The 19,446-nt window shown below is 39.4% G+C and overlaps 1 protein-coding gene across 1 annotated transcript; it reads left to right on the top strand.

The window, feature by feature from the left end:
- The first annotated feature begins 206 nt into the window (after positions 1–206).
- USP14 (ubiquitin specific peptidase 14) lies at positions 207–19,339 on the top strand. Its single transcript, XM_053970952.1, has 16 exons — positions 207–306; positions 2,767–2,912; positions 3,422–3,454; positions 4,986–5,090; positions 6,730–6,833; positions 8,895–8,953; positions 10,790–10,920; positions 11,226–11,306; positions 12,026–12,105; positions 13,611–13,725; positions 15,070–15,135; positions 15,450–15,542; positions 16,533–16,661; positions 17,673–17,733; positions 18,384–18,491; positions 18,612–19,339. The coding sequence occupies exons 1-16, from the start codon at positions 291–293 to the stop codon at positions 18,761–18,763; spliced, it is 1,479 nt and encodes a 492-aa protein (XP_053826927.1). The 5' UTR covers positions 207–290; the 3' UTR covers positions 18,764–19,339.
- Positions 19,340–19,446: the final 107 nt, after the last annotated feature.

Raw genomic sequence — 19,446 nt, 5'->3', positions numbered from 1 at the left:
CGGCTCTGCCCGCGGCCCGCAGCACCAACGGGACCCGGGCCGGGCCGGGCCCGCTCCCGCCGCCGGCCCCGCCCGTTCCGGCGGTGCGCGCGCAGTGCTCCCGCCCCGCTTCCGCCGCTCGGCCGCGCTTGCAGCGTCATCCCGGGGGCTGGTTTGAATGAGACCCCGAGCGGGGCCGGGACCCGCCGCCGCCACCGCCGCCTGCCCGCGCCCGCACGCCCCGCCAGCGCCGCGCCCCGCCGCCCTGCGCCCGCCCGCCCCGCCCTGCGCCCGGGACGCGCCGCTCCGCCATGCCGCTCTTCTCAGGTGAGCGCGGCCCCGCGCCCCTCCCGCCGGGCCCTGCCCGGGAGCGGGCGGGCGCTGCGCCTCGCGTGTGCGCGGCCATCCCGGCCGGGCCGGCGGCGGGAGCGCCCCGGGAGGCGCGGCCCGGGCGGCGGAGGAGGGAGGGAAGGGAAGCAGGGAGGCAGCGCTGGCCTGGCCCTGCTGGCGGGAGGGCGGGTGTCAATCGCGGGCCGCCGTGCCTCGGCACTGCCCCGTCTCGGCTTGCTCTGGCTTCCTGCTAAAAGATAAGTGGGGCCGTCCCTCTGGTGAGCCAGAGCTCTGCATCTGCGCCTTCCAGGTGTGCCTGCCTCCGCTCTTTGAAATCTATTATATGCTACAGGCTCGGTTGGGTTGGAAAACCCCAAGTCCAACCTTTGACCAGGCACCACCATGTCAACTAGACCAGGGCACTGAACGCCACATCCAAGGCCTTTCTTAAACGCCGCCGGGCATGGTGACTCCACCGCCTCCCTGGGCAGAATATTCCAGTGTCTAATCACCCTTTCTGTGAAGAGATTTTTCCTAATGCCTAGCCTAAACCTAAAGTTAAAGCTTTCTTAAATTGTACCTCATCCTGCTGGCCCTTCTTTCTGTGAGGAAAGGTTTCCGTGGAAGACTTCAAGACCAAAACCTCCAGTGACACTTCTGGGACCAGTTACTGCTTTGATAATATCTCTCAGATTTGGCCTGTTTGGGGTCTTCCATTTTTTAGGTTATATGCAGCCTCAGTACACAGCTTGTCCACTATTTTGGCTATGGTTAGCAAACTGGGATCCTTATGTCAGTGTAACGATTTTTCCTGAGCTTATCCAAATCTAGTGGAGTCTCCCTCAGTGGAGATATTCAGGAATGGTCTGGGCACAATCCTGCAGCTTGTGCTCTGGGATGGCGCTGCTCGAGCAGCGAGGTTGGGTGAGGTGTCCCTCTGTGGTCCCTTCCAGCCTGACCCGTTCTGTGCAGTGTATGCGCTGTGTTTTCTGATCAGCAGGGAAAATACGTCCTTCCTTTTTCTTACTTTCCGTTGTTTTCAAATTAACGAGTTTCTCTTTTATTTTGCACAAAGTCTTGGTTGCAATCTCTGAAGAGAAGACAGTCATGCTATTCCATTCTTCCTCTTGAGTGCTGCATTGTCAAAACCGGTGACAGTTTAATACAGATTTAATTGCTACTGATTAATAATTGCTAACTCTTCTGCATATTTAGCAGTGGAAGCATGACTGTTCAAAAATTCAAAACCCAAAGGTCTGGGCAGCTGACTTGTTCAGTGACTGAGCGGGTTGCCTTCCTGGAAAATGGGAAATGCCTTGCGCTTCGTAGGTCTTAAATGTGCAAAATAATAAATGTGTTTTTAAAAAAAAATCAGAACGTTGGACAAAATAGAAGATGCTTTCTATTAGAAATACTGAGAAGTTGGTCATTTGAGTTCCTTTGTAGACTAATTTAGTCTAACTCATTTAGACTTGCTTTTGATTATTCTGTGATATAACGCTTCACAAGCATTGCATACATCTGAAATCTGAATTTTTTGGGAAGTGTTTTCAAAATTATGACTTCTAAGAGTTTTGTGTTTTGAAAAGGTATGGTTGCTGTAACATATTTATGTAAAACCAAAGCACAGGTAGAAGGACATGGCTTTTCTAAAGTCTGGTATTTCAGCCACTTACTGTGCATCTAGGATATTGCTGCGTGCTGTATTTTACAGATTTTCAGTAAAATCTCAGCTTGCTAAGGAAGCCTTATGTACCTATGTTAGTTCTTGGAAGTGGTCAGAGGTGTGTCACTGTTCTGCAGAGGCACACAGCTTATTCCAGGCATTTTTTGTCTGCGTTTGGTCATTACTAACCTCACCAAAGTGAAGTTAACATTACATTGTGCCATTCTGCCTCCTGTTTCTGCTAATGGTCCCATTTCCAGCATCAAGGTTTACACTTTTTATGACCAAATTTCACTTTGCTTCTTAATTCCAGTCCTGCACCTTTACTGGGGTCAATAGCCTTGCTTTTAAAGAGCGCTGTATTGTTTTCCTCTGAAGGAGAACGGAAGTGCTACGGATAACTGAGCTGGAATCGCACCTCTGAACTTCCTTCAGAAAGTTCAGTTGTTTGCAGCAAGCAGTGCCAAGAGAATGGGAGAGTTAGTTCCAAACTGCTTTTGTGAAGCTCTGCTAAAGGGCTTCTGTTGCTGTTAGACACACCTACTGCTTGCAGAGTTTCTCAGTATATATGTTACTTTAGACTTGTTTTGTAGGATATTTTTGCACCTGCTGGAGGTGGCATGTTCTGATAGATCAGGTGCCATATAGTAAAGGTGTTCCCTAGCTTCATTACTGACAATTTTAAGAGCTGAAAACAGAATGTTTTGAGACTGTATGAAGTCTTGGTAATCTTGGTAATTGCATTTTTGAGTATTAGGAAATAATCAAGTTTCAAAACATTTTGTCTGCAGTTAATGTGAAATGGGGAAAAGAGAAATTCGATGGCGTGGAGCTGAATACTGACGAACCTCCGATGGTCTTCAAAGCCCAGTTATTTGCGCTGACCGGAGTTCAGCCAGCTAGACAGAAGGTTATGGTTAAAGGAGGAACTCTGAAGGTAGAAATCAATTTTTCATATTACGTCTAACTTTGTTATGTGTTAACATGAGCAATGACGATGTTTTTGGGTGTTCCTCCAGAAGATCTTTGGCTGTATGTGTTAAACTGACTGCACTTCTTTACTCACTTATACAAATCACAGCTTGGTGAGAGATTTTTTTGTTACTTTTTTAAGTTCAGAATCTGAATGTAAGTTTTTTCTTTCTAGCTTGTTTAAGAGAAGTTTCTTGGGTGCTTCTCTGCTGGAGACTTCCTGCTGTAATGAGACATAGGCAAAAAGTTGTTTATGTTTAAGCAGTGTTGAACAACGCATGAGGAACCTTATTGCAAACACAACTTGGCTGCTTTTCATTTTAGTCAGACGAGACTTGATAACATGTAAATAGTTAATGTTGTGTAACCTTGGATGAAACACAATTGTATATTTAGAAATGTGATTAATATTAATGAAAATACTTGCTACAGGTATCTTGCTACAAGATAATTGTCTTTTATTTTATTTCACAGGATGATGACTGGGGAAACCTAAAAATAAAAAATGTAAGTTATGAGCAGTAACTAAATTTTACTATTCTGATTTTCTATTTTGGCGTTTAAAGAAAGACTTGAAAGTGCTTGCTCTTTCTGTTTGAATGGGCAGTGCTATCTCAAAAAGTTATACCTTGATGAAAAATAAGTTTATAGATGTCATATGTAAGCATGCTTAGAAAGGTCTCAGCATTGATTTATAAAAAAACCTTTTTTTTTTGCATCAGCAGGGAAATCATACCATTTTTTTCTGGAGTACTTGGGTGCATATATTTATTTATTCTGTACAAGAAATGTTCTGGGTCAGAGCAGCGCTGTCTTATCTTGACCATAGAAATAAGTGATGTTATTTAGAGAGAGCTGGTGAACATGGGTACTGTCTGCAGACCCTTGTCCTTGCACATCCCCAGCATGGACGAATGTGTTGGTGATGCTGAAGTTACACTTCTGCTTATGTCCTTTTTTTACCAGCCTGCTGAAATGTGCTCTCCTGTGTTTAATAGCTGCCAGTTTTAAGCAAAACCATTAGTAATGGTAATTCATACCTTTGGCTAGTTCAAAAAGAAAACAGAAAGTGTTTGTGTTGCTTGCCTGTATAATATTGCATCAGGGAATCCCACAGGTTTTTGTGTTTTTTTTTTTTGTTTTTTTTTTTTTTTTTTTTTTTTTTTGTTTTTTTTTTTTTTGTTTTTTTTTTTTTTTTTTTTTTTGTGTCATTTTCGTTACTGTACATCTCTTGTAACATCTTGTAACAGCTTTACGGGTTTTACTCCAGTTCTTCACTGGGCAGATTGAATTAGGTAGCATTGCTCTTGCCCTCGTAACTACTTTGCAAGCATCTGTTAGCAGCCTGTAGCTGCAGCTATTGTAGCAAAGTTATTCCGCAAAAACCACAGTGCATAATATTCTTGTCTTTTTCTGCATGTGGTTGTGCTAATAGCTGCTTTTATTAATTTTAACAATGTTATATACAAGTTCTAGGGATTTATTTACACTCTCAAAGCAGTGTCTCTTCATTCTGTTGTTCATCCTTTTCCGTAGCACTGTATGTTTCAGGACTACAGATAGTAATTTTCTCCTCCTTTGACACATCTTATTGTGTAGATGTGCTCCTGTTGAATGCTAAAAGACTCCTTTTTGTATTATGCTAGTTCAGCAAGCATGGAAACCTGATTGCCTTTTTTTTATCCCTTAAATATTAGTTCTCATATCTAAACTGATTGTGGTAGTTTAGGTTATTTTTCACTTTTCAACTGGTTTAACCCAGAACTTGCCAGGCAAGCTCACCAGCCTCACCAGATGTTTCAGTGGAAACATCTAGCATGGATAATACTGTGGAGTTGTTCTCAGTAGGTACGTCCTAGATAAGAGGGATTGAGGTACGCCCTAAAGTCACATTAGTGCAATGTTGGTTCTGTTAAAGTAAGAGATAAACAAACAGTGTTTATTTTTGGGGAAATAGCTGAAGTATGTTAAGAGCTTAAGGGTTTGAGTGGGAATAACTGTCCTTAGATGTTCATTGCTGTTTTTACTGTGTTTCAAGGGAATGACCTTACTAATGATGGGTTCCGCCGATGCGCTTCCAGAAGAGCCAATTGCTCGCCCCATCTTCGTGGAGGACATGACAGAGGAGCAGTTGGCTTCGGCTGTAAGCATGTTTCTAACTTCAGTTTCTTGTAAACCTTCAAGTAATGGCAAGTTTTTAAATACTTGCAGTTGCTTAAAAGTGGGTTTTGAATCTGTAGTGTCTGTTTAGCATCTTCAAATTTACAAATTTGAAATCACAAATCTACATCAATGACCGAACTGGGAGCGGTGAAAAGAAGTCTGGAGTTTAATTTAAAAGTCATACAATTAGTGCCGTTTTTCCTTTGAGCAAGCAGCTTAGTAGATTTTCTAAAAATAGCACTGCTGATGTTTTTAAAGATGAAGTTGTATTGCCCTTGCTGCGTCAGTGTTCTGTACTTTTTCTAAACAAGGCCTCTTAGATATGCAAGATTATTTCCTGCCTCTTTCATATCTGTGAGGAGAGACTAGGGTTTGTTTTGGGGTGGAGTGTATTTGGGGTTTTGTTTGTCCATGTTACTAGTATTAGGTCAACTTTGTGAAAAATGAAAATAAGTTTGACACACATGTTTTGCTTTGTGGAAGTAAAGTCTGAAAGAGCATAATTAATCTATTGTTTTCTTAATGATGTAACTCCTGCATTTCCTTTTTTACAACTTGAAAGGCTTAATTTTCTCACCAGTCATTTGCTCTGCAAGCTTTGTCATACTTAACAGTTGCATGATTGTTGTCAACTGTGCATGCAGAACAGAAATACTTTTTTGCATGTCTGTATGAAAAAGGATCTGTAGTTCAGCACTGGGTCTGTGCTTCAGGATTTAGTGCTTTCCAGGCTACCTGCAGGGGAAGGGTATTTATGTATTTTTGAGTAATCCCATACACAGAGATAACAGAGAAGCAAGCAAGGAGCTGATTTCACTGTCAGGTAACATTTCAAAAAAGTTGGTCACGTGGAAATTTTGTTGTACATCAAAATTCAATTGTCTGCAGTGCATGTATTCACTTGTGAGATATGCTGAATGAATTCTCTCTTCATAAAATAATTGATATTGGTATGCAGTACTGCTTCAGTTTCATTAAACTATATGTTTTTCCCTGACAAATACCTAAGTATTCAGGATTAAAGAAAAAGAAAGAAAAATTCTATTACGTGGTGATTTATAGTTATTTCTGAAACTGGTTAGCTTACTATTATTAGTTGGCCTTCACATTGGTCAAAACTTCAGAAATTCACAAGTTGTCTGAAAAGATCAATCTGTTGCAAATTTCTGGGGAGGAGTTGAAACAATGCTTTTGTTTCCAACTATGAACTCCATCATTTTCAGAGTTTTACTGAAAACTGATTTTAATTAAAACATCAGTGTTTTGTACAAATGTATTCATGTGGAAATTTCACGGAAATAGAATTTTAAGGTCAAAACTTGAATGAGATTATAGTTGAACTTTCTGAATGACTGCGTGTTTGAAGAATATGTTAATTAAACTAAACATGCACAGAAAAACCCCCAAAGCATTCCTAAATGTGCCCTAAAAGTATCAAATGGTGTAATGATAAATATAATCATAAAGTGGATTTGGAAACCTCATAAAGTTTGATGGAATATTCCAGATTTTGTGCATAATTCATGTGCATAGAAGTTGCTGTCATATTATAGCGTTTGTACAAAAACGGTTGCCACTTCTCTCTGACCTTCAAGTACCCTTGTGAATTTTTTTGGTAGATGGAATTGCCATGTGGATTGACAAACCTTGGCAACACTTGCTACATGAATGCTACGGTTCAGTGTATCCGCTCAGTGCCAGAAGTGAAAGAGGCCCTTAAAAGGTAGGACAAAAATACCGTGACTAAAATGTTTCCTTTAGTTTATGAAGAAGATATTTTGCAGAATGGTCATTTTAATACTGGTATGGATTATCATAACAATCTATTACTCTTTAGGTCTATTCAAGATTAACAGAATGATCAATTAAAATTTATCCTATGGCTGTGTTAGTTTGTACTTTAATAAAGAAATTAAAGCTTTGTGTTTCTTGGAACTGGCTTTTAATAGAAAGAATGTGTTTTGCTTAGCTAGAAAGTAGTTCCTATCAAGACCAGTTAAAATTCTAAAATAAGCTATTGAACTCTTAACCCTGTTTTTTTGCTGTTAGTTTTTATGGTCCTGTTCTGCATAAAACAATCATATGGGAGTCCTGTTCCTTTGAGGAATATTTCCTGCAGTGGCTCTATTGCACAGTATTTTCAGCTGTGAAATTCTGACATTTGCTACTTCATTTGCTACTTGGAGGTACAGCAGGAAGTTCTAAGACATGCCTTCATGGAATTTTGTTTTGTTTGTTAATTTGTTCTGATTGTAAAGTAACTTTTCTGGGTTTTGTTTGTTTTTGTTATTTTAGAATGAAATGTGAAAATGATCAATGTTTTTTTTTTTTTTTTTGGTTGGATGGGTTTTTTGTTTTTGTAAGGAATATACAAGAAACTTGAAAGTTATGACCATTCAAGGAGAAAAGAATACCTTCCAATGTGGCCTAAATTTGTCCTCCAGATGAATTCAGAGATGAGAAAACAATGAGTATTTTTTAAAAAGTGAGAATTAGGTATTATTGCCATCTTAGGGTTAATTTAGTTCCTTTGAAATACACTGCTTTCTTGATTCGGTGGTACCTAGCTGGATATTCTGTATTACTGTAATCACTTGTTATTTAAGTAGTCATAAGCAGTTTTTCATTCTGTTAGCAGGTGAACCTTAATTATTAAGCACTGAGAACTATCCATGAACTACAGAAATTTGGTTTCAGGGTTTTTATTGACTATCAGTGTTATATTTTTTGGAAAGTCTGTTCATTTCCATGTGAAGGACTCTTGAGTTAGGGCACTAAATCAGAATATTTGACAGATTTAACATACCAAAAAGCAAAACGTAGCCCGTGAAACTGGCAGACTGCAATACAAAATGTGGCCGTATTGTCTGTGGGAAGTCAGATTCACACTCTGTTTCAAGCACTGTTTTTCCCTGGAGATTTAGCCTTTTTTTGGTCTTCCCTGCTTGGTGGCAGCATGGAAGGCTCTAGAGTGCATGGCAGTGGGAGAGGTGTGACAGGACTCACTTGGGAAAGCTGTTACAGCTTCTTTCCTCACGGCCTGCTCTGCTGATCTCCCCAAGGAACTCCTCCCTGTTCTGTAGTGTGTCAGGGGAAAGTTTCCTGCTCATCATCTAGCAGTGGTCAGAATTTCAAAAGTTCAGTCTGAGATTAGAGAATGTGTGAGACCCTCCTTTTGCTTGAAGGCTTTGGGGAGTCCATCTGTTCCTCATCCAGCTGCTGAATTAGGAATTCAAAGAAGAGTGGTAAGTTATTGTCATACAAGGTGGACTCCCACACCTTTTCAGTGTAGGAAATACTTCCCCAGGAAAACATCTCACCTCTTACTGGTTCGCTTCTGCTGTGGAGGGAGGAAGCAAGCCTGCCTTCCATCTCTGTGCATTTTATCTGCCATCTATCCTTGAAGGTGTTTTTTTTCCCCCCATGTATCTGAAGAAGCCCTGGCAAGTGTTTCAGAAATGGGGTAGTTTTTGTTCAGACTTTCTCAGTTTCTTTAAAAATAAAACTAGTCTTTGAGGCAAAAGGATTAGGGAAGCAGCAGTGATGTAGCCAGACTTCTTGGTCTGCCTTTATTTACTGTCTGAAGAATGCCAGTTTTCCTTTGCTTCCATGCTTGCAAAATGGCTGAAACTTTGAGGTAAATGTGAGTGAATGTTACCTTTGGTTACTTCTGTCTGGGTGATAGATTTCCTTTAAATGAATCCAGTTGCTGCCTGCTTCAAAAATGTGACTGTCCTTCCTGTTTGTGTTTAATTGCATGCAAATTATTTTTCTTCCCTTTTAGGTATGGTGGTGCCTTAAGAGCTTCAGGAGAAATGGCCTCTGCTCAATACATTACTGCAGGTTGGTGTTTAGAGTAGAAAACAGGGGTTTAGACAAGTGTATGATTTCCTGCTAACTGCAGATGAAATTTGTGATTAAAACTATGTATTGTTCTTTAGTGCATATGCCTTAGGAATGTCAGATCTGCTGGCACTGGAGGATTCATACTGACTTTAAAGGTTATTCTGCCCCTGCTTGCAAGGCATTTAGCTCTGCACATTATCGGGCTGCAGGCTAGGGAAAAGATACTTCTGTGTGATCTAGGCTTAGGTGGAAGCAATATGTATCTCTTAAAGGTGTTACATTGTAGGCATGAAGTAATTGGAACTTCCTAAAGCAGATTCCATCCATCCATCTGTTGATTTGATCACTTTGTGTAGAAATGTTCTTTGTTTCATGTAGTGGTAGGCTAAAATACTGCGGTGCTCCTGGGATATGTATTTCATTGGTGTTTTTAATATTATTTATTGGCTGAGCATTATTGTTAGGATGGAAACTGATGCTTTTTAGCCTTTGCCCTAAAGATCCAGATTTCATAACTGGAATGGAAAGGAGAGTCTTCGAAACAGAAGTTACTCTTTGTTGTGGTGGTCTGGGTGCTCACACTGTGGGAGCTCACGGTGGCCCTGTATCTTCAAGCTCTAACTAGAGTTCTAGTTAGACCCCTTACACTTGAACAAGGGTACTACTTGTCCGCTTTTTCTTTTTTTACTCTATTTCATTGCCCCACTAAGATGCTGGGCCAGGACACTGGGATTTCTACCAGTCCATTTAAGGAAAAACAAAACAATATAAGGAAGGAAAGGTCCAGTTTGTGGGTATGCCTGCTGATCGAATTTTGGGGTGGTAAGTTCAATGGTTACTCTATACAGCCATGCCTGCCCCTCCCCTTTTCACCACCTTTACTTTGTGTCCCTTGTTTTCTTTTTAAGGTGACAGCTCTGCTTCTTAGGAATTTTAATAGTTTAAGTAATTTGTAGATAATTCTTGGGTGCTGAGCTGTTCAGGAACTCCTGCATGACACTTATGGCATTTTTTTTTTAATTGCTGTGTCATATCAGTTGCACCTCTTATCAAGGTCAGTGAAGACATTTCTGAAAGAGGAAGCAACTGACCTTGGTTCCCTGTAATCTTGCCTATATTCAATAATATTACTCAAGAGAACAATTCATTAGTCTCTTCACTTGTAAATTAGTGACCAAGCAGATTGTTGCCTACCTCACAGGATTGTTGTGAGGATTAACAGGTGCCTTCAAAGTGATCTGTGGATTTAAAATGCTGTAACTTGAGTAGATAAGATATATGCTAGAGTGTGGAACAAAAAAGAAAGCCATGTGTGTTGTCATGCAGTCAGTATCATTCATCAGATTTCACATAGTTATGAGCTCTCTGCACATATGCATACACATACTTGTTTTTCTGGGTCTTAAGCATGGGTATTTCCTAGATATTTTATTGAAGTTTTTTTTCCTAGTAGCTGGTGAAACTTAAGTTGCTCTAGAGGATAGATTGTGAATGCCTTCTGGTTTCTCTTGTGAAAATGTTCCTCAGATGTGTTCCAAATGAAATCTTAATTGCTCAAAATTTTTTTTTCCCCCTGTTAGCAGACAGGAGAGACAAAGCAATATATGTCAAATTCTCAGAATTGCTATATTTTTGCTTTCAAAGTTGTGTTCATAAAGGAGATCATAGGTGCACCTGTTATGCCATCTGGAAAATTTGGTCCTGCTTTGGAAAGAGCAAATTGGACACTGTGATCATTCTTTAAATGTTGCTGCTGTTTTACTGTTCTTTTTACACTTCCTGCCATGTTTGAATTGTTTTTTCGCTTCTCAAAGCATTCACTTTTTCTTCAAGCTCTTAGAGACTTGTTTGATTCCATGGATAAAACTTCCTCCAGTATCCCACCTATCATTCTTCTGCAGTTTTTACATATGGCCTTCCCACAGTTTGCAGAGAAAGGTGATCAAGGCCAGTACCTTCAACAGGTAAAGACCAATTATTAGCTTATTGTTTAAAATTCTATAGTATGTTGGAAGTCGAGAACAAGAACATTTTAAGACTTTTCTTCTCCTGTGAAAATAATTACTCCCAGTAAAGTGGGGTGTTTTTTTCTGTAGAAAAGTTGTATAGAAGTTGAATGTAGTATCAAGTGCTAGTTTCAAGAATGCATGGTGGAATTAGGAGAAGTTCTTAGTTAAGTAATCCTCACGTTTGGCTTTATACTTGATGGGTTTAATGTTACTAAATCATAATGCTTGTAGTCAGATTTAATGTTGTGTTCCCTTCCTAGGATGCCAATGAGTGCTGGGTGCAGATGATGAGGGTACTACAGCAGAAGCTGGAAGGCATAGAAGGTGATACAATTATGGAGGTAATTGTAGTCTTACTCTAACCAGAATAAGGATTTATAGTATTTCACATTCGTTTTGTTAAGTATTATCTGTTTGTGAGTTCTTTAACATGTGTCTGGAATAGTAAAATTGCTTTCTGATGTCTTTGATCAGCATAATACTACCATGGTCCTGTCAGTGATGCTGTGGAGTGTGCTAAAGGAAACCCTTCCCTCTGGGCTTTGTAAGGCAGTGTTGCACCAAGCTGGTGGTGACAGCCTCTCATGTATGTGGCAGCTGGCCCTGATAACCTGTGAATTCAGCACATAAGAACTTTTTTTGCTACAGTTTTAACTTGAACTGTTAACCTGATAAAAGAAATTGCTGAAAGTTTTTCCTGAGATTTTACCAGAACATCTTTCTCTTTTCTCTGTAAACTGTTTTCTGGAGAGTCTTGGCAGAGCCTTGGAAGACTATCCTGAAACTTAAGATAGATTTAAGATGGGGGGCCAGGGATTTATGAATTTTTGATCTTGCTTGTTAATGGGGTTCAGGTTGGTTTTAACAGCATGTTATAAGCATATTTGTTTTGAAACTTTTATGCTGTGTAAGAAGATTGGCTGACTAGGAGAAAACGCACCTATAGAAAGATGAAGGAATAGGCTTTAAAGAATTTAAATAAATGGGGTTATTTTGTCTGTAGAGAAGACTGTATTTACATTCTGTTTAAAGTTACATCATAAGAGATTTTGTTTTACAGACAGACTCTGGAGCTACAGCAGCGTCCTCTAAAAAGAAGAGTTTAATTGATCAGTTCTTCAGCATTGAATTTGAAACAGCGTATCCTAAAGACTAAGGCAAGACATAAACGATGATGATTTCACACTTCAGCAGTTGGGTTCAGGGAGGATGAAAAGCATTGTTCAGAATACTATGGAAAATGAAGGTGTAGGTTGGGGAATGAGGTCATGATGTTGTGCAGGAGTACACAAAACTTCAAGATTGGATATGCTTTGAGAGAGAGGATGATGCAGGGAGAAAGAATTGTAATGGAAATCTACAGGAAAAAAACTTGTTGAATTTCAATAGCACATTTCCTCCCCAGAGAAGATTGGTACTCACCATTTTCAAGGATGCTGACATGCTTTATCCAACTAAAAGTAACTGTTGTCCTAAATAGGTTTTTTTGGCTTGTAAGGGTGTGTTGCTGACATACCTGGTGTACTAAAGATGCACAAAAGGTAGCTTGATTGATTTCTTAAGAAATAAATTAGGTGTCCACAGTTGTATGAGTAAGAAACAAATGCAGCTGACAACTTTCTAGTGGGTTCTTTATAGCAAGAAAAAGAGGATATGACCACATGGGGCACACATCTCATGGCAAGTATCTTTTCCCATTTCTCCACCCCAAAATCCTGGCTGTCCTCAAACTGAGCACCACTTTTAGAAAGAATTATACACTGTGCATTTTGCTTGTAAGAAAAAAGGAAACATCCCCATAGATGAGACACTGTATCTCACAGCTTGGTAGTAATGAGGAATAAAGACCTTCTTTAAGGTAAGAATCTTCCATCTCTCTCCCTCTACTGTGATGTTTGTTGTCCTTAAAATAGTTGGGAGTCTTGGAATGTGTAGTTAAGAGGAATGATGCATAGACCAGTATCAGCAAGAAGACTTGTTAGAAGAGTTGCAGACTTTCAAAGTGTGATTACAGCAGCATTTGTAGAATAGCTGCAGTCAGAAAAATACCTGGTTGGAAGGAGATGGATGAGAGAAAAGCATTGGGCTAGAAGTATGAAAAGAGGAGAGGACAGACAGAACAATTAAAAGGAATGTGTAGAAAATAATGAAGGAATTAATTTTATTTCAGTGAAGAGGACAGATACAAGGCAGAGAAAGGAGGCTTTGCATATTGAAAGAAACAGGAAGTCTGGCCAGCTGCAGCAGTAGAAGAACTTTATTAATCATAAGCAACAATGGAGTGTAATGTTGCTTATGATTTGTAGCTGGCTGTTGGCAGCCAGTTAATGTGTTCCGTGTCCTGGGGGTTGGATGGTGATGGGGGAGAAGAAAGACAAAGCAGAACTCAGCTCAAATGGTGATCAAAGACTTATTTTAATTTTTTTGGTGTGCTGTCTGCCCCTGCTGCCCCTTGTCCTTAGCCACGAAGGAACAGATTGGTCTGAAGGAAGGGCTCCTTCAAATATTTTTTGTACTATGAGAAGTGAAAGTACTGTCTACACAAGCACAGAATTACCTGAATTGCTGTGCTACTTGGCATGTTCTTGTCACTAGAGCAGTAGTTCAGCTCTTGGTGCATCATGGTTTTCCTTAATTTTGTGAAGCATGAAATGTACAGAAGCCGAAGAAGAAGAAGTAACTAAAGGAAAGGAGAATCTCCTTCAGCTTAGCTGCTTTATCAATCAAGAAGTGAAATACCTGTTTACAGGACTAAAATTGGTAAGCTATTGCAACTTTTATTGAATTGAAATTCTAAATGGCCTGCATATTTTTCAGTTGAAATTCTAAGTGACCTAAATGCACTTAATTCTAAGTGTATTTAATCTGTGACTTGGAATTGACGTCTGCTTTCCAAGCTTTACAAAGTTTCAGTTATCTTTTTGGCGTTCATTGGGAAGATGGCTGTGAGATGGAATTACATGTTAATGTCAAACAGACTTCAGCAGAGCATTATCTTGATCCTGACGTGGTCTTCCCCATGCAGGTAACCAGGTGCAAGGCAGTTTGCTACTTGTTTCTTCAGCTGGGTTTCACTCCAGACTGAGCAGTATCATGATTCATGCAGCAATCAGTTCCCAAAAGGTCCAAAAGTCAACTTGATAGTAGGGTGGCATTTTGGTTCCTAATTAAGAACCCCCCAGATGATGTAACAACTAAATTTGATTTTGCAGATTTTGAAGGGGACGTTATTTTCCGTCAGACAACATCATTCTCTAACTTTTTTTAAGTAGAACCCCTTAAGGTAGTCTGTGCTTTTTATGTATGTATATATTTTGAAATTGTAAGGGCTTTTGAGGGAGTCCGAAGTAGAAAGGAGGAGAGGAGCTACTGCAAAACCTTTGTATTAACTGTGTAAGACTAGGGCAGTGATTTGGTTTGTACAGGACTAAAACCAAGTTGTATGATCCTCAGATAATCTTTGTATCTCTTTGTCTTCTTTTTTTTTTTTTTTTTTTTCCCCTAACAGAATTTAGAAGGAAAAGTAGGCTAAAATAGCTAATGCTCACAAATGAAAAAAACTATAAAAAAAGAAACTTCACTTTCAGGCCAAAAAAAATCTACAATTTTTATGCTAGATTGCCTGGAGCAAGAGAATTGCAACACTAAGAACCAAGCTAGTTTTTGTTAGGAGATGCCAGCTGTCAATTTAGATGCAGCTCTGGCTGCTTGAGACTGAGAGCTGAGAAATGTACAAATATTCTTCTCACAGGAAACTTCGTATTTTCTTCAGTTGTGTTCCAAGCATGATACGATACATTTGTAACCAAGTCCAGATACAATTAATAATAAAACCTAATTGTGAGTTCTACTCCTGTGGAGCAAAATTTTCTGCAGAGAGAAACTCGGTGTTGTCAGGGTTCAGGAATGAGCCTGGAGCTGAAGGAATGAATGGGCATGGTCCTTTCTGCCAAGGAATTTCAAAACCTTATGTGTTGTAATGGCTGACAGCAACAGAAGAGACTGGCAGAACAAGATTTGGTTTATGGTTTGTTTACCCCTGTTGTGCTTTTCTCTAAGCTGTGTTTTATGATGAACATGTGTTACTTCTTTTTCTTGTTACAGCGTCTTCAGGAGGAAATCACCAAACTCTCTCCAACGCTGCAGAGAAATGCACTCTATATCAAATCTGTGAGTGGTACTTTTGTTGCTCTTTATGATTCTTTTAATTGTCAGTTTTCTGTTCCAAACCACGAAGTTATTGCTGCAACACCATGTGATTTATGTTTATAAAAGTGTCTGAGTATCCACTACCAAGAAATTTAAGACAGAGCTTCAAAAAAGGAGACCTTGTTTTATTCCTGTGGGTTTGTGTACAAATACATTCCCAGAATAGACAGTAATTTAGGATAACTAGTGTTTAAGGTAAAAAAGATCTGTGAATATAAAAGTAATATCTAAACTATCTAAAGTAATAGCTTTTCCTAATTTGTTTTTTTTTATAGTCCAAAATTAGTCGCTTGCCAGCGTACCTGACTATTCAGATGGTTAGATTTTTTTACAAAGAGAAAGAATCTGTGAATGCAAAAGTTCTTAAGGTAAGTTTTCTGCGTATTAAAGTTTAATTCCTCTTTATGTTTTCTGTGAGTTTTTATTTAAGGTAGACAACAAGGACTTGAAGACAACTTACTAAATTGTTTGCCTTCAAATTGCATTTAAAAACACTGAGAGCAGTTTCTTTACTCAAGTAAAAAGTAGTTTTGTTTCCAGTTCTGATGGTGTGTGGCAAACTACACTACCCAAACAGACTGAGGAAGGAGGTGAGGGGCAGAAGTGAATTTGTCCCAGTACTGCTAATATTACAGGATAACAACAAACAAGATTTTTTTTTGTCTTTTCTCACCAGTGGTTCTGAGAAGAATGTTTAACTAAGGAGAGGGCCATGCTTTCAAACTCTGAACAGTGTTGTAATGTTGATGGGAGATGTTTATTCTGTCAGACACTTGCTGTATTAGTCGTTTTAATTGTCTGCCTTTCTGATGGACAGATGCAGGAACCAGCTGCAAACAGCTGAATGTTCTGGTTTTGCTTTCTGTTGGCTGTGGCCGACAGACCTCATAGGCTGCCCAAGGAGCATCATGATAGGTGCTCCTTCCTTACAAGAGGAAAGGAAGTCAAGATGGAAGGTACATGTTAACTATTTCAGAAGATAGTTTGGATAGCACAAATTAACATTTTTTTCCAGGATACAGTCATTCGACATGCCTGCCTCTTTTTTATTTTCCCTTAGGCCTGTATAGGTATTTCTGTAGTGTGAAATTATGACAGCTAACAATAAAGAATCTGATTTATTATTAGTCTATGCTGAATGTAATAATTTATAGTGGTTTGTTTATACTGAATTAGACATTCTTTTGTGCAAGCATTGTAGCTCTTTTGGTAAGTACTGTCACCAGAATCCCAGTAGGAAAGGTTGCCATCAATTGAAGAGGGTTGCATTTAATTTGATTGTGTTGTCTTCCCATGGGAGAATGCTTTAATGTGGAGTACCAAATCATGCTAATAAATCTTTGTTTTTTACTTCCTAGGATGTCAAATTTCCTCTTATGTTGGATGTGTACGAGCTGTGTACGCCAGACCTGCAGGAAAAAATGGTTTCTTATCGATCAAAATTCAAAGATCTAGAAGACAAAAAAGTAAATCAACAGCCAAAGAATGTAAGTCTCCTGACACTTCCACTAATTCATACAGCTGAAATTGGGGTACTAATAAGGACGAGAGAAAACTTGATGTCCCTAAATACATTATTTTCTTACACAGCCAACTCCTTGGTATGGAGCTTTAGATCTTTTTATCCTGTATTATCATGTAATACAGTATCTACTTTGGTGTGTTTGCTTGATGAGAAACATTAAATGCTGTAGTCAGCGTGTATTAAATATATTACAATGTAGTGCTTCTCTTTACCACTGCTATGCCTAAAGTTTTTAAGTTACAAAAGAATATTCTTTTCAAATATTACTGTTCGCTGGCTGCTCCCTTCTTCAGTGAAGTGTAGGAAGCTGTTCCCTGCTCAGCAGCTGGAAAGGGTCGTACAAGGCACTGCTATGTGCCTGACTGGTAAAAATTAGAGTACATGTACTAGTGAGCTTAAAGTCAGCACTGTAAAAACTTGGAAAATGGTTTCATGTCTTATCCTGTCTACATAATTCTAAGACTAGCTTCCTTGTCTTTAATGAAGACAAAAGTAAATGAGCTAAAATTGTTGTGTTTTAGCCATTTTTTTAAATTTTGCTGGTATTTTTCCTGGCCTAACTCCTGGCAAATTCTTTTAAACATTTGGATAAGGCTTGCATCCTCTCTTACACAGATGGGAGCAAGGAAAGAGTGCTATTTTTGAACAGAATGCATTGGCACCGAGAGTCTGCCACTTCTGCTGCTAGCAAGCCCCCATCAAGGAATAAATCTGCAGTTGCAGAATTGTTTCATAAACAAACCCATAAATCTTGTGGGTGAACACTGCAGGCAGTATGTGCTAAAATGGTTATATATTTGCTTTAAAACTGGTCTTCAGATGAGGCTTTTGTATGTCTACTTAAAAATAGAGTAATGAACTTCTTTCAAGTTGAACAAAAATGTTTAGACTTAGAAATGTACTTAAATTAATGGAGACTTAGGATTTGATGTGATTGTGCTAGAGCTTTTATTAAACTTACTCTCTTTTTTAGTCTAGTAAAAGTGATGGGGCACAGAAAGAAGTTAAATACGAACCATTTTCTTTTCCTGATGGTGAGTACTGGGAAGCAAATCTACTTTAAAGTAACTTTCTATTTACTTATGTTTAAGTGTACCTGATGGTAGGACTATTTTGAGAACCCTGTCTCTTTAATGCTTTTGAAAATTAATCTTCAAAGACTGACAGGAATGGGAAGATTAGGTAAACCAAAACATTGAGATAGTGAAAGGCATAATTGCCATCTGACAAGCTGGTGATAATAGAAGACAGACACATCAAAAGACATTTGCATGTAATGTGCAGTTGTTTTGCACGCTGCCTTGTCAGTGTGTGGTAGAAGGCTGAAATCAAAACAAAAACTTAAACTGGACTTTTAAAAGTGCTGTGGTGGTGCTGGTGTTGCCTCAGTTGTGGGGAGGCTTGGAGCTTGAAGGCCCAAAGCACTCACCCTGTGCATTACATCAGTAATACTTATGGGTACATATTTATTTCATAAGAATGCACAACATCTTCAGTTTCCCGAGACTCTCCTGGCTGAGAGCTGCTGCTTTTAGTTCACAATGGTTTTGTACCATGCTGTAGCTGGGGTTTTGCACACACACCTATGGTGCTGCAGCCTGGCTGATGCATCTTTGGTCTGCGAACTGTTAAAAATACTGCAGCTGTTCAAGTAGGACTCAACTACTTTTTCTTTCCCCTTCAGATATTGGTTCTAACAATTGCGGCTATTATGACCTGCAGGCAGTGCTAACTCATCAAGGCAGATCAAGTTCCTCTGGGCATTATGTGTCTTGGGTTAAAAGGAAACAAGGTAAAAAACAAATTGCAGCCCTGTTAACCACTCTTCACAGCTCCTTTCAGCAAAGGGGCTGTTAAGCAAGCATAGATTTTCTGCATCTAAGGTACAGATGATGCTCTTGTTTCCTTGCAGATGAATGGATTAAATTTGATGATGACAAAGTCAGCATTGTTACACCTGAAGACATTTTGAGGTTATCTGGGGGTGGAGACTGGCATATAGCTTATGTTCTACTCTACGGGCCACGCAGAATTGAAGTCGTTGAAGAAGCAGCTGAACAATAGTCTTCCGTTTTAGCCATTCTGCCTAGGTGTGAAATAAATGTTGATTACTGATCACTTCTTTAACCCCAGAGCTTTAGCAAGTGGATAAATAATTTGTTCAAACCTTCTCATGTGCAGAGGGATATTGTTTTAAAACTGATCCATGTACCAATTAGTCACTATGGGACTGGACTGCCCACTGTGGTGGTGACAATACTTAAAATAGCTTTAATGTCTTGCAGAAGATAATTTTTTTTAATGAGCCTCTCCTCCTCCTCCTTCTTCTCTAATGTCATCAAGTATTTATTACACACCTACTCTCACATTTGTTACTCTTGCATGGTTTATACCACAGTTCAGTAGCTGTCCATCCTTTGCCTTACCTGGCAGTTCTGTTAGGAAGGTAGAAGAGAAACCGTTGCCTTGTTGTGTAACTCAGTGCTGCTGCCCGTAGCCGACAGCTGTGGCTACAATCAAGTATTTGTCCAGCCTGACCTGCTGATTCAGTCTGTTCTGTTGCTGGCATCTCATGATTTCAGAATAAATTGTGATCAACAATGTGTCTCCATTAAAAACAGCTCCTGTCCTGGTACTGTAGTCAGTATGTGTTTGTTTTCACTTCTTGGGCCACCACTGATGAATGTCTCAAAGCAGTCATGGAATAAAGTCACTTTTTTTTTTAAGCTGTAGGGATGTCTCTCCTG

This window comes from Vidua macroura, chromosome 1 (genome assembly GCF_024509145.1).
Source record: "Vidua macroura isolate BioBank_ID:100142 chromosome 1, ASM2450914v1, whole genome shotgun sequence".
NCBI classification, from domain to species: domain Eukaryota; kingdom Metazoa; phylum Chordata; class Aves; order Passeriformes; family Viduidae; genus Vidua; species Vidua macroura.
Note: the sequence above shows the minus strand (reverse complement) of the source record. Positions and strands in the feature narration are given on the sequence as shown.

What these genes read in the sequence shown, in the direction of transcription:
- USP14 (XM_053970952.1), top strand. An exon ending in AAGGCCAGTACCTTCAACAG is followed by an intron (nt 10,921 to 11,225) that starts GTAAAGACCAAT and finishes TTCCCTTCCTAG; the next exon opens with GATGCCAATGAGTGCTGGGT. An exon ending in TTGGGTTAAAAGGAAACAAG is followed by an intron (nt 18,492 to 18,611) that starts GTAAAAAACAAA and finishes GTTTCCTTGCAG; the next exon opens with ATGAATGGATTAAATTTGAT.